Source organism: Oncorhynchus tshawytscha, linkage group LG01, assembly GCF_018296145.1.
Source record: "Oncorhynchus tshawytscha isolate Ot180627B linkage group LG01, Otsh_v2.0, whole genome shotgun sequence".
In the NCBI taxonomy this organism is placed as follows: Eukaryota; Metazoa; Chordata; class Actinopteri; order Salmoniformes; family Salmonidae; genus Oncorhynchus; species Oncorhynchus tshawytscha.
In genome coordinates, this window is record NC_056429.1 from 51,731,636 (window position 1) to 51,746,953 (window position 15,318).

Below are 15,318 nucleotides of genomic sequence, written 5' to 3' on the forward strand. Positions count from 1 at the left end.
GAGTGTATTCTTGATTGTTTTTTTTGTAGAGAAAGATGTCTCATTTCCGCAACATCTCGGGTAAATAAAGCTGACATTTGTCCTTTGCGGTTTTCAGACAGTAGGGGAGTTGCTGTTCACTGCCAGTAGCCCGAGTGTGAGATCTCATTCTCTAGTCTCAAGGTGTTTTTGTCGGCTGGGTTAACATTTCCACACCTCCCCGTTGACTTGCCAGTCCTCCCCATAACTGCTGCTCTGGCTTTTTCCAAAGGCAGTTATTGGGGAGCTTTAATATGTTCTTTAATGTGGAACAGAGGTTGAAAAACGTGGCAGAGTCCGAGAGAATTCCAGGTGTGAAGCAATGGCTGATGAGCACCTCATGGAATCTAGAGGAAGGTTAACCCTTTAGGAGCATAATATGCTGTACAATGCTTCTCTAAATGCAGCCCATTGAAAACCAGTCCATTTAGGCTAAACCAAACACTCCTAGCCTTTCCTAAGCGCTAGTCTGGGGAGGGTTCTGCATAAACATCCGAGGTGGTTTGGAGAGATAATAGACACAGTGTTTCTTAATCCTGATCTTGGGACCCCAAGGGTTACACATTTTAGTTGTTGCCTTAGTGCTAAACCTGATTCAAATCGTCCAAGCTTGATGATGAGTTGATCATTTGAATTAGCTGTGTAGTGCCATGGCAAACACTAAGCCCTCGGTGAGGAAATGTCACCAGCCCAGCACCCTGAGGCCATGCCACTGAACTGGGGAAGCAGATGGCACTGGCCCAGAGCTATTGTAGGGCTTTTGGGAGCAACTGTCCATTTTGTCACCACTAGAATGCCTGGGAGGTATTTATTAAGCACCAAACGGAAGATAACAGACAAACGGGGATGGAGTACCTGAACGTGTCCACTAGAAACTGTCATTTTCTCCTACCGTTACAAAACATTTTGCTACAGTTTTCCCTAATGAATACAACCCTGGTTTAGGTAGGACCACCATGGACCCCAGCTATTTAAGAGGCAAAATGGAGGCATCACATCGCTCTCCTCCCAGTGCACCTAGAGCTAGGGGGCTGGATATAGTCCATGTTGGATGTGACCTAACACTCCAGTAATGCTGTGAACATTTGTAAGTTTTACTGTACATTGTCAAAAGGTTTGCAAATCCATAATGTTGTACCTGAAGACACAGCATGTTGTGTTTCCTATTGAGTGTCTCGCCACAGTTCAAACCAAACCACACATTTTAAATCTAGAGTACGAGTCAGGGATGTTATTATACCAAGTCGCTATCTTCCATCTCACATTGTTTACCGTTTCTGAGAAACAATGTTGCTATGTCCTCTGGTCTACTGAGTCTGACTATATCGATTAGAATATTATTTTGACATCCTTTTTGACAAGTAGCACAACATGCTCGCTCAGGCGTGTCACAATACGGTGATGCTGGCACACCCAATAAGATTTCTTCACTCAAGATGGCCAAACCATGCCCTCATTCAGTTAGAAATAGCAGTATGGGGGGGAGAGAGAGGGTGAAAATTGACTCGGTGGGTGTGTGCGTGCGTGCATACACTCGCTCTTTTTTTTACAGGATTGACTATGCAAAGGATTGCCATATAAGCCCCTCTGTTCTCATGCTGGATTATGACTCGTTGAGAACTGTGAGGAAATCCACATCTGCTCTCATCTGTTGATCTGTTGGATGGTGGTGGCTGTACTGGTTCCTCCCCCTCTCTTGTTTTCACCCAGAGAGCACTACAAGTTTCACTGTGGTTTCCAGCCTAGGAGGAGGACTGGGCCATATTCAATAAGCCCCAAACGGAAGACAACGGACTGAAAACGAAAGGGACCGTACCTCAACTTGTCCAATAAGCAACGCACATTTTCGCTCTCCGTTTCTAAGCATTTGGCTCTTTTCTGCCCTAATGTATACGACCCTGGTCTAAACTGTTGAAATTCTTTTATCTGTCTGCTGCGGCTTAGTTTTGAAACTTTTTCGACACGTTTGCGCCGTTCCAGCTTGCGACGCGGCTGCCACAGTGTCTCTCAGGTTTCTCTCTATATATAGACACCCACTCGGTAAACCAAGATGTCTGCCCCTGCCATTACCCTTGCTTTGTGGACATACTGTCGAGACTAAGTGCAGATGTTTAGCACTGTGTTGAAACATGTTGCCCTGTTGGAGCCAACACGTTAGTTGCACGTTTTCTGTTGGGTAATGGATGTAGAAATATATCTGCCTTTTAGAGGCAAGGTTGCCTTGCCGGACCATTTCTTTCATTATATGAACCCTGTTTCTCCGCTGTCCATGACGGCGTTTTGCTGCTCATGTGTTTGCAAGCCAGCCAGTAGTTTAGTGTTGTTGAAAGGAAGGACTGTGGAATCGAAAGTGTCACTTTAAAATATGGATGCTCATTTGTCTTTGGCTACAGTGACTCATCATCATAACGCAACTGTTCGCGATGAAACAGCCTACACTTTGTGTGTGCTTTTATTGTGGCCTTGACGGGTGCCATTTTGTTCCTTCTCTTGTTTTGTGGAAATGAACAATGGAAACGTATTCAGAAGTAGCGTCGTCGTGACGCACCTAGGGTGCATCAGTGGTCGACTTGAGGATCGAGTGTAGGCTTTGACAGTCAGGCTGACACAAACATCCAATAATAATCAGTGCAGAGTATCGAGAGTGACATGTTTTATGTTTCCTTCAGTCCTTCCCTATTTGCTGCTTGAGATGAGCTTGGCCGTGTGTGTGTGTGTGTGTATATGAAAGAGACCGAGCCAGGAGGGGGGAGATGTACTACAGTTTGTACCAGGAAGTCCTTTCCCTGGTTGGTGTGGAGGATGTCTGGGCATGTCCACACCACACTCTTGTCACCAGAGCAGAATGCATGCTCTGTCACATTCTTTGCGTTGGTGTGTGTGTGTGAGAGAGAGATGTGACACAGGAGAGCGAGATAATTGAATGACTGTTTTCCATAGCCCAGCCTAAATCTTTATTCTGTGTATTACACACGTTTGCCCTGGTTTGGTTTCTCAATGGTTCTAGCTTTATGTTCCGCGGGCGCCTTTTTACCAGGTTATGTAGAACAGTATAACGCGTGCTTAGCATGTAACGTTGTATGCCACACATGTTGTCCCCTCAGAACATTCCCATAAGTTCTAGGTTACGTGTTAGCGTTTCCATGTTTTGTGCTGGTATGGAACATGGTGAGTGTTTTTGTTGTTGTTGTTGCATATGAGACACTGTTATGTAGGCCGGGTTATAACCTTTTAACCTCTTGTTTCTCTACAGGACGCATGGGTCTGAACTTTCACCACCCCGGAGCAGATCACATCATGCCATTGAACAGTGAGTAGCATTTCGAAACGTATACAATCCTTATCCCTCTGTTACCACGTTATTATGGGTGTGTGTGTGTGTTTGCTTTAATCGTGGCCACTTTTAAGTGGCGCCATTGTGTTGCTTCTCTATTTCATGGAAACGAGCGGCAGAAACCGATTCAGAAGTAGTGGCATCTTAACGCATCTACGCAGGATGACTCGGGGATATGCCCTAGCTTCTAGGCTTGGGGTGGGGATCACCACAGGGCCCATACCCATGCTAATCCCACCTCGCACCCCTTGCCAAGTGTTACCCCCTGACACCATAAACCCAGCGTGGACCCCTCTCTCAGCGTAGAGCAGGGAGAAACTGCTGTCAAATACCGTCTGTAAGCCTAGACCCCTCCACCCCCGTTCCCCCTAGCAGATGGCAAACAGCCCACATGGTACGACCTCTCCGGGTCGTACCATGTGGAAGAGGTTACAAGGTTTGGTCCACACAGGCTCTAGTTGAGGCCGGCAGCAAGAGTTTTTCAATTTTCCGTCTCTAAGAGAGAGAAAAAAATCCTCATATTTCAGAAATGTCAGAAAATCAATTTTTCTCCCTCTGTCCAGGATTTAGACAGTGAGTTGTCAAAAGGCTCTTTCTTTCAGCCTTGCCAATTTAATTGACAGGGGAGAGGATTGGGGTGTCCATGGTGACTGGTGGAGCTCAGCTCAAGACATCTGGGAGTGTTAGTCGAGTCCTGGGTCATGTTCATTAGGCACCAATCGAGAGAAAACAGACTGAAACAAGGAGGGACTACCTCTAACCCAGTGGGATTTGAATCAGGTGTAGGGCTAAGGCAAGAACTAAACGTTGATTTTGTTTTCCATTTCAAAACATTTTCGGGTGTTATGGCCTTATGAACACAACCCTGGCTCTCCTTACTTGCCTGGTTGGGGGATGCCAGCGGGGAAGCAGTAAGAAGAGTGGAGAAGAGGATGAATGCCTAGAAGATATCCAACAAGGCTTATAGTAACTCATTTTACTGCTGTCACAGCTTGACAACACTGTGCCGTCTGTTTTCTCTTCCAACTTGTTCTTTTCATCGTCAATCCTTTGGGGAACGCGTTTGAAATCGATGTTAAAACTGCTCTTCTGGAGCGTTTAACTTAGTCTCCGATCTGCATGGAGCTCCGGCATCTGTCAGAATTGGCGCTCACTGCTGTAGTTGCCATGTTTTAGACGGCAAGGCTTTGGATGTGAAGAAAGCGGGTTAACGTTAATCTCCTCTTCACTTCTCGCCATTGTTTTGCCCAGACTATAGAGACGGGGTCTCCAAACGATTTCTACATCTACCCACTGCTTCTCTGGCTTAGATGAAGGATGAGCCAGTGAGACACCCAACATGGATTTATGGATAAAGAAGGGCAGGTTCAAGGAGCTAGCAGGCGTTTTTCCAGTACCGCTCCTCCCCAGGAGATATCCCCCCCGTCTTTCCTTCTAAGTCTCCTCTCTGACACTCTTATTGAGTCTGTGCCAACTCCTGCCATTCCCTCCCTCTTATCTGCCTCCACGTCTTATTCTCCCTCACCAGGGTGACGGACACGCAGTTCCCCCAACACCACTTACTAGTCCACACTAGGATCAGTGGGTTCCACTCTTCCACCTTCTTCCTCTTGTTGCTAGGTGCCTTTGTCTCTCCCAAGGCCCATACGGTGGAAGAAGAATGCGGAGAACACCGGTCGGAACAACTTTGCTCTGTGGTGAGAAGAGACCGAGTTTTAATGAAAACCCCAGTGAGAGAAGAGGTCTGGATGCAGTGTTTCTGTCAAGAGCAAAGGGAGGGGGAGGGGGATCACACAATGGCACCATCACAATGGACACCCCCATATTGGTTTCTAGGAGAAGACTTTGTTCTCCGTGACATTTTGACTGTGTGAAGGTCTGTTTAGGGATGCATTACTCACCCCCCACCCACCCACACACAGTCTACTGGCATTAATGTTATAGACTCTTAATACCTCAGTCTGCCTTGTTTGCCTTCTGTCTGCTTTTTTTCTCAGGCACAACAAGGCTCGTATTCAGGCATGTTGGGTGCATTTTTAAAGAAGGTTACGAAATGTCACATGTGAACACACACACACACACACACACCAAACAACACATTTGATTAGTTTTTTTCAAGTTAGTGGTTTGCTACCGTATTTCCTGAGCTTGAGCTGATACTCAAGTTTTTTTTGTGAGAGCTCACGCACACGCTAACTAATGAAATGGAGAGAAAGGTCACGACGTCTTATCGCTGCCTGCTGTACCTTTGGGCCTGTTCACTAGATTGCGATCTCCCAGCCAACCCTATCACATGGTAGGGCAGGCCTCCTCTCTCTCTTTTCCTGTCTGGACTCTGAGACTCAGGCTGTCACCTCCATGGCTCCATCCAGGGCAGCTGTGGGTGGAAATTTCCCCACGGGATAAAGACTAATCTTCCACTAGTTCGTGGTAATGGCTAACGTCTCTGTGTGCCGCTTTATCGGTCACATTCATGAATATTCACGCTGCAGAGAAATTAGAGCAAAACGTGAGCTAGGTAGTAGTCCGTGTTTCTTGCCTGAGATTATAACCTGGGTTATAGGGTCTTGTTATTGCAGGTGACTATTTCAGAGTCGTTAGGCCTATTATAACCTCGCCCATTATCCTCTAGTCTAGTCTAGTCTAGCCCGGCTCAGGTACAGTAGGCGCAGCAGGCTTCCTGTGGGATACTGCCAGCCGACCCATAATGACTCCTTGTCTACCTCCATCGCTGATGATTAGGTGTGGCTTTCTGCGTCTGTGGTGTCACTGTTGCCTTGGTGATGTTCTGCCTGGTTGTCTTTCCACGAAACCCATGTCTCTGTCTCTCTCCCTCTCCTTTCCATACCCCTCTGTCTCTCCCCCTCCCTCTTCCGCTGTTCACAAGCAGCCAGGAGCTATGGCCGCAGAAGAGGTAACGTGTGGAGTTCTACTCTTTCTGCTTGCCAAAATGAACGGGAGGCACGAGCGCAATTGCTTGGCTCTCTCTCTCCGTACGGGCGTCTCTCTCTCTCCAAGGCTACCGGGTTCTAGTGGAATGTCACATAATCTGCCTCCATCTGTGCCGTGATTGGATGAAATCCTATTCATTTGTACACATCTTTTTGTTTTAACGTCATTACATTTCATTAAACGTCGAGAGGCGGATCATTTTAGTATCTTGAACTTTTTTTTTCCTCCATTTTTCTTAATGCAACTTTGTTTTCTCTTTTAATATTCTGAGTCATTGTGCTGCTCCTGTATATCGCTATAGGCAACTGCATTGGCTGCTGCTTGTGGATTATTCATGAATTCTCAAGTATAGACCCTCCATATATTATGGACAGTTCCGGAGCAAGTCCATTTGGATTTGGGCCAAAATGTTTAAGTCTAGACCATAAAAACATTGAGGAAAGTACAGTGACTCAAACTGTTTATGTCCTGAATGGCTGAAATGGGTGCTGCGGACCATACTCTTCTCTGACTTTTGGAGTGTTCAACTAATTCATACCTTTACTCAGTGAGGAACCCCGGTAACATATGCAACGTTTGTTGCAATGCTTGTATTTTGTATGTGTGTGTGTGTGTGTGTGTGTAAGAATTGTAGTACTTTTTTAAGTCTGGCTGTTGGCAGCACATTCGTCCACATGTCGACGGAGCTTATGACTCAGCAAATCGTGCAGTTGTCATCTTCAAGTCAGTACAGCTAATAAAGGGGGAGGCCTCCATCGCCACATACCACTATTGTGCACTTACATAGAAAGAGACTATCGCCTTGTACCTGCTGGCATGGTAAATACAACTCTATAATAAAGTAGCCTACGCGTATCCCAGGCTTTAGACGTTGCCTGCAGCACCACTCAGTCAGTGCCATGGAATTAGAACAGAAACGCATAGCAAAATGATATGATCTCTATGGTCAGTACACAGTCCTCTATGTGCTCACATTTGTAATAGGTAATCAACTGCTGTGGCAAATGCCCTCCATCCCTCCTGCACCCTCCACCCCTTTGTTCCTATGGCCCGCGGGAACACGGGTCCATCTGGTGTAAGAAGGCTATGAAGACCCTGTGTTGGTTTGTAATTGGACCGAACTGGATGGACTCGAGGGTGGAGGAGGGCGGGCGGGCCCACAATGTTTTGAGGAATTAGAACTCATGAAGAAGCATGATGGTGCTTTGACCTTCCCCTCTGAGGAGGCTATTGTCACCAGTTTTAATAACATGTTTCTCTTCCTTTCTCTTCATGTCCTCCCTGTCTTCTCCTCTTCCGTTCTGTGCCCTTCTATTTTCCCCTCTTCTGCCTGTTACTCTTGCTTGTCCCCTCTCTCTATTTCCCCTCCGACCTCTCTCTTTCCAGGTCGCTCTTCACTCTTTCCGTTCGAGGACGGTTTCCTGGACGACGGGCACGGTGACCCCTCTCTGACCCCGGGGTTGAACTCGCCCACGCGCTGTCAAAACGGCGAGAGGATGGAGCGCTACTCCAGGAAGGTGTTCGTCGGAGGCCTTCCCCCTGACATAGATGAAGGTACGGACGGGTGGCAGTGGCACTAGCCTGTGTCCCAGATCTGTTTGGGTTGTCTTGCCAGCCCCTGTGGTCAGTGTTTGTCATGTCAATGACCATGGAAGTTGGCAAAACCGCACAAACAGATCTTCACTTTACTGTACAATCACTATGTATCCTCAAAGAACGTCCATCAACTGCATGGCACGTTAATCAGATTAGTACATGTAGGGTTTTTTTTGCACTGGTTAGGATAGTGCCAGATGTGGGTCTACAGATGCTGGTAGCACTTCTGGCTCAGAGGGCTAAAGGGCTGGTTCTGTGTCTGTATGATGCTGCTGTCTGTCATGAAGCTGGTTCTCTGGGACTGTGGACTGACTGGTTATGTTCTGTGGGTTTGAGGCAGTGAGCTGGCAGTCAGTCTGGCAGCAGATGTGATAGTGTGTTATCCCACAAAGTGTGAAGAGGGCCTGGCTGCGTGGTAGGACTATGAGCAGTGCCACCATTCCAGATTCCCAATGTGGCTTTCATGAGACACGCACATGCGCGCGCACACACATACACACACACACACACACACATGCAAACACACACCGAACACAACACTTGCACAAAACACACACATACAGACACATACTAGTACACACATAGAAGACAACACACACAAAGAGTTTGTGAACAATGCGTGCCCATGACCTCTTGGAATATTTTCCACAGTACAATGACCCTAGTGAGAACAGAAGCTGTCTGGCCTGGAGTGTGAAGATGTGTTTAATGCAGTAGACTAGTGGACAGCATTTTGGAAAACAAGCAACAATACATTATTTTCCTGGGTTTTGTTGATAGCATACAGTGAGGGGTAGACAGACACTTTTGTTGTTGTTGGCAGCCTGCTTGTAGACAAATGGTTTCCGTGGGAAAGTGCGCTATGACTGCGTTGACGTGTTGTCTTCATTCATCTTTTTCCTGTAGATGAGATCACCAACAGCTTCCGTCGCTATGGACACCTGGTGGTGGATTGGCCCCACAAAGCCGAGAGCAAGTCCTACTTTCCACCTAAAGGTAAGAACAGTTTCGCCACACCAGTCTGTAAAATAACAGACCTCAGTCCACAGTAAAAGGTGTTATTGTTCAGTCACTGTCTCAGGGAGATCATGCTGCGCTGCTAAGGCAAAGGTTGTTTGCGAAGGGTTACGTTACCCAGAATTCCAGGGTCAGGGCGTCTCAAGGCATCTGTTTATTAATATGGCGCCCTACTGCTATCTCAGGGATAGAAAACACACACACACACACACACACACACACACACACACACACACACACACACACACACACACACACACACACACACACACAGAGAGCCCCACTCTGGTCTTGAACCACAGGCTCCTGAAGGGCCCAGAGCACAGAGTTTTTCTGTTTAATACCTGGAGAGTGCAAAGGCTTTCTCCTGGCCCCCCTTCCCTCTTCAGTTTCATTTGGATAGGTGACCATAGCGGAGAAGGCCCTTCCTTTCAGGCCCTGTGCCTGTATCACATCACTCCGCTGGCCCATCACACACACAGACACTTCTCTGTGTCATATTAGGGAAACTATTAAAGCAGAAATAGCTGACATTCCTTAGGCCGATGGTAATATGCTGCAGCTGTGAAAACTGCCAGTTTCTTCCCTCTTGCATTTTCAATTTCCCATTTTTTGGGGGGGAATGATCGGCTTTTATTTTCAATAGTCCTCGGCTCTCTATTCCAAAGCTCAGGAGGGGGAAAATGCAGCATCCTTTTAGGGGAATGAGTTGCGCTTGAGGCCCGTAGGATTCCTTGTAAGGGAGGGAGGGAAGACTTGGTTAGCCACAAGGAAACCACCACCTCGTGTGGTACTCGCCCATGTGTATTGATGTTGTAATGTAGCATTGGGCCACGTACGTATCTCCCCTTTGAAAACACAGATGCCATGTGAGAATGGCTGAAATCCCTTGTTTACACCATCTTCCTAATTATGCGGTTTGAACTCTGCACATTGTAGTGGTTGAAAGAGTCAGTGGCAAAGTTCTTAGCAGGAGATGTGTGAGGTTCTGCACGTGTGCTTCTTTGTGTGTGTGTGTGCGCGTGTGTGTATCCTATCCTTTCATGCGCTGTAACGGGTGCTTCGCAGATGTGCTATTCCCATCAAGTGGTCATCAATCTCTCCCCGTATTAAAAGTGGTTCCAAGCTGACCTAATGGAAGATGGTAGTCACTTTGTTCCGTCTTGTGCCACATTAAAAAGAGCATTTATGTGTCTCTGTACAATTATGAAACTCTTCTTTTTGGTTTGGAAGATGAGGATAACTCATGTTGTGGCTCCCAGGCCACGCGAAGGGCAGGGCAGTGTCTATCTACGGGCTGAACTGGGATCAGTTGCAAGCCCAGGGCCAGATAGGTAGTTATCCCTGATGGACAGGCCTGAGGTCCATTCACGGGCCACTGCACTGTTCCTATACTTCCTAGTACATGTGTCCCATGTCGGGCTTAGTCCCATTCTCTCAGCCTGACAGTGTCTGTCTGTCGGCCGGATGATGTCACTGACCGGTGAGGTTGCCATGGCGGCGGTGCTGCTCACAACTGCTCATTGAGCCCTGCAGTCCCAGGCGTCACCGTTGGTGACGAGCTCCAAACACCACTGAAGTTATTTCTGTTATTTATTTCTGCTCCGCACGGCAGTAGCGATGAGCCAGGAAGGGGAGGGGGCTCCTTTGGGGTTTAGAGTGGCTGCTTTTAGGATAATGTGTCTGTGTCAGAGCCTGGATGCTGGGAGCTTATCCATGTTACAGGGGGGCGAGGTGCGCATAGGCGGGCTTAGGAGGACAGGGCACAGCCTCGAGCCAGGGGTCTGACAGACACAGGCCACTCTAATGATGCCACCGGAGCCCCATTGGCAGTGCCCTCGCCCCTAAGGTTGGTTTAACTCTCTTTACTCATGGTACAGAGAAGGTGTGTGGGGGATGTATCGAGTGATTCTTCACAAATTGAGATGATTAGTGAAGCTTCGTTTCACCTCCTCTGGTCTCAGCTGCCCGTGCTCTCGTCACGCTCCCCTGCCTATTTGTTTTAGGAAAGCAGATATTTGTCTCTCTCTCTCCCCCTCCCTAATTTCTCTCCTCCCTCACCCACTCCCTCCTTCCTCTCATCATGTAAGCTCCTGTCAGCAGTGCATTTTATTTACTTTCAGTGGCAGAGTTCCAGCTCTTAGTGGTTGGTCTGGTTTCTCTCTCTTCTTCACCCATCTTCTCTTCCATATCTCTTCCCCTCCCTCTTTCTATCATTGGTCTGACCAATCGGAATCCACGCTTCAAGATTATTTTGATCACGCGGACTGGGATATGTTCATCGTAGCTTCAGAAAATAACACATATACCGTAATGGTGAATGAGTTTATCAGGAAGTGCATAGGAGATGCAGTACCCACTGTGACTATTAAAACCTACTCCAACCAGAAACAGTGGATAGATGGGAGCATTGGCGCAAAACTGACAGCGCGAACCACCTCATTTAACCAGGGCAAGAAGACTGCGAATATGTCAAATCAAATCAAATCAAATTTTATTTGTCACATGCAGATGTTAATGCGAGTGTAGCAAAATGCTTGTGCTTCTAGTTCCGACAATGCAGTAATAACGAACAAGTAATCTAACTAACAATTCCAAAAAAACTACTGTCTTATACACAGTGTAAGGGGATAAAGAATATGTACATAAGGATATATGAATGAGTGATGGTACAGAGCAGCATAGGCAAGATACAGTAGATGATATCGAGTACAGTATATACATATGAGATGAGTATGTAAACCAAGTGGCGTAGTTAAAGTGGCTAGTGATACATGTATTACATAAGGATGCAGTCGATGATATAGAGTACAGTATCTACGTATGCATATGAGATGAATAATGTAGGGTAAGTAACATTATATAAGGTAGCATTGTTTAAAGTGGCTAGTGATATATTTACATCATTTCCCATCAATTCCCATGATTAAAGTGGCTGGAGTAGAGTCAGTGTCATTGACAGTGTGTTGGCAGTAGCCACTCAATGTTAGTGGTGGCTGTTTAACAGTCTGATGGCCTTGAGATAGAAGCTGTTTTCCAGTCTCTCGGTCCCAGCTTTGATGCACCTGTACTGACCTCGCCTTCTGGATGACAGCGGGGTGAACAGGCAGTGGCTCGGGTGGTTGATGTCCTTGATGATCTTTATGGCCTTCCTGTAGCATCGGGTGGTGTAGGTGTCCTGGAGGGCAGGTAGTTTGCCCCCGGTGATGCATTGTGCAGACCTCACTACCCTCTGGAGAGCCTTACGGTTGAGGGCGGTGCAGTTGCCATACCAGGCGGTGATACAGCCCGCCAGGATGCTCTCGATTGTGCATCTGTAGAAGTTTGTGAGTGCTTTTGGTGACAAGCCGAATTTCTTCAGCCTCCTGAGGTTGAAGAGGCGCTGCTGCGCCTTCCTCACGATGCTGTCTGTGTGAGTGGACCAATTCAGTTTGTCTGTGATGTGTATGCCGAGGAACTTAAAACTTGCTACCCTCTCCACTACTGTTCCATCGATGTGGATGGGGGGGTGTTCCCTCTGCTGTTCCCTCTGCTCAGAACGCACCCTTGTGGGGCCCCAGTGTTGAGGATCAGCGGGGAGGAGATGTTGTTGCCTACCCTCACCACCTGGGGGCGGCCCGTCAGGAAGTCCAGTACCCAGTTGCACAGGGCGGGGTCGAGACCCAGGGTCTCGAGCTTGATGACGAGCTTGGAGGGTACTATGGTGTTGAATGCCGAGCTGTAGTCGATGAACAGCATTCTCACATAGGTATTCCTCTTGTCCAGATGGGTTAGGGCAGTGTGCAGTGTGGTTGAGATTGCATCGTCTGTGGACCTATTTGGCGGTAAGCAAATTGGAGTGGGTCAAGGGTGTCAGGTAGGGTGGAGGTGATATGGTCCTTGACTAGTCTCTCAAAGCACTTCATGATGACGGATGTGAGTGCTACGGGCGGTAGTCGTTTAGCTCAGTTACCTTAGCTTTCTTGGGAACAGGAACAATGGTGGCCCTCTTGAAGCATGTGGGAACAGCAGACTGGTATAGGGATTGATTGAATATGTCCGTAAACACACCGGCCAGCTGGTCTGCGCATGCTCTGAGGGCGCGGCTGGGGATGCCGTCTGGGCCTGCAGCCTTGCGAGGGTTAACACGTCTAAATGTCTTACTCACTTCGGCTGCAGTGAAGGAGAGACCGCATGTTTTCGTTGCAGGCCGTGTCAGTGGCACTGTATTGTCCTCAAAGCGGGCAAAAAGTTATTTAGTCTGCCTGGGAGCAAGACATCCTGGTCCGTGACTGGGCTGGGTTTCTTCCTGTAGTCCGTGATTGACTGTAGACCCTGCCACATGCCTCTTGTGTCTGAGCCGTTGAATTGAGATTCTACTTTGTCTCTGTACTGGCGCTTAGCTTGTTTGATAGCCTTGCGGAGGGAATAGCTGCACTGTTTGTATTCAGTCATGTCACCAGACACCTTGCCCTGATTAAAAGCAGTGGTTCGCGCCTTCAGTTCCACACGAATGCTGCCATCAATCCAGGGTTTCTGGTTAGGGAATGTTTTAATCGTTGCTATGGGAACGACATCTTCAACGCACGTTCTAATGAACTCGCACACCGAATCAGCGTATTCGTCAATGTTGTTGTCTGACGCAATACGAAACATCTCCCAGTCCACGTGATGGAAGCAGTCTTGGAGTGTGGAGTCAGCTTGGTCGGACCAGCGTTGGACAGACCTCAGCGTGGGAGCTTCTTGTTTTAGTTTCTGTCTGTAGGCAGGGATCAACAAAATGGAGTCGTGGTCAGCTTTTCCGAAAGGGGGCGGGGCAGGGCCTTATATGCGTCGCGGAAGTTAGAGTAACAATGATCCAGGGTCTTTCCACCCCTGGTTGCGCAATCGATATGCTGATAAAATTTAGGGAGTCTTGTTTTCAGATTAGCCTTGTTAAAATCCCCAGCTACAATGAATGCAGCCTCCGGATAAATCGTTTCCAGTTTGCAGAGAGTTAAATAAAGTTTGTTCAGAGCCATCGATGTGTCTGCTTGGGGGGGGATATATACGGCTGTGATTATAATCGAAGAGAATTCTCTTGGTAGATAATGCGGTCTACATTTGATTGTGAGGAATTCTAAATCAGGTGAACAGAAGGATTTGAGTTCCTGTATGTTTCTTTCATCACACCATGTCACGTTGGCCATAAGGCATACGCCCCCGCCCCTCTTCTTACCAGAAAGATGTTCGTTTCTGTCGGCGCGATGCGTGGAGAAACCCGCTGGCTGCACCGCTTCGGTTTGCGTCTCTCCAGTTAGCCATGTTTCCGTGAAGCAGAGAACGTTACAGTCTCTGATGTCCCTCTGGAATGCTACCCTTGCTCGGATTTCATCAACCTTGTTGTCAAGAGACTGGACATTGGCAAGAAGAATGCTAGGGAGTGGTGCACGATGTGCCCGTCTCCGGAGTCTGACCAGAAGACCGCTTCGTTTCCCTCTTTTTCTGAGTCGTTTTTGGGTCGCTGCATGGAATCCGCTCCGTTACACTGGTTGTAAGGCAGAACACAGGATCCGCATCGCGAAAAACATATTCTTGGTCGTACTGATGGTGAGTTGACGCTGATCTTATATTCAGTAGTTCTTCTCGGCTGTATGTAATGAAACCTAAGATGACCTGGGGTACTAGTGTAAGAAATAACACGTAAAAAAACAAAAAACTGCATAGTTTCCTAGGAACGCGAAGCGAGGCGGCCATCTCTGTCGGCGCCGGAAGTGTAAGAATACAAACAGTGTAGTTATTCCCACCGAAATTAAGCAGGTTAAACGTCAGTCTAGGGACAAAGTTGAGTCCCAGTTCCACGGCTCAGACACGAGACGTATGTGGCAGGGTGATGTAGACAATCACAGACTACAAAAGGAAATCACCTCCACCCTACTTGTTACCCTAGATCCACTCCAATTTGCTTGCCGCCCCAATAGGTCCACAGACGATGCAATCGCCACCACACTGAATGTTGTTCATTGACTATAGCTCAGCATTCAACACCGTAGTACCCTCGAAGCTCATCATTAAGCTCAAGGCCCTTGGTCTGAACCCCGTCCTGTGCGACTGGGTCCTGGACTTCCAGACGGGTTGCCCCTAGGTGGTGAAGGTTGGAAACAACACCTCTTTGCTGATCCTCAACACTGGGGCCCCACGATGGTGTGTGCTCAGCCCCCTCCTGTACTCCCTGTTCACCCATGACTGCGTGGCCAAGCACGCCTCCAACTCAATCATCAAGTTGGCAGTCGACACAACAGTAGTGGGCCTGATTACCAACAACGATGAGACAGCCTACAGGGAGGAGGTGAGGGTTCTCGGAGTGTGGTGCCAGGAAAACAACCTCTCACTCAACGTCAACAAAACCAAGGATATGTTTTTGGACATCAGTAAACAGCAGA

The 15,318-nt window shown here is 47.8% G+C and overlaps 1 protein-coding gene across 11 annotated transcripts in view; it reads left to right on the top strand.

The window, feature by feature from the left end:
• cpeb3 (cytoplasmic polyadenylation element binding protein 3) overlaps positions 1-15,318 on the top strand; it is a 66,547-nt gene that overhangs the window by 32,095 nt on the left and 19,134 nt on the right. For 7 of the 11 annotated variants that reach the window (XM_024424662.2, XM_024424710.2, XM_024424679.2 and 4 more), the window contains 4 exons: positions 3,272-3,328; positions 6,243-6,266; positions 7,691-7,858; positions 8,807-8,896. In XM_024424662.2, the coding sequence (XP_024280430.1) occupies positions 3,272-3,328; positions 6,243-6,266; positions 7,691-7,858; positions 8,807-8,896 (339 nt within the window). Of the gene's footprint in view, positions 1-1,452; positions 3,187-3,271; positions 3,329-6,242; positions 6,267-7,690; positions 7,859-8,806; positions 8,897-15,318 lie in introns of those variants that run through there. The other 4 variants (XM_024424669.2, XM_024424719.2, XM_024424749.2 and 1 more) reach the window with 3 other exon arrangements.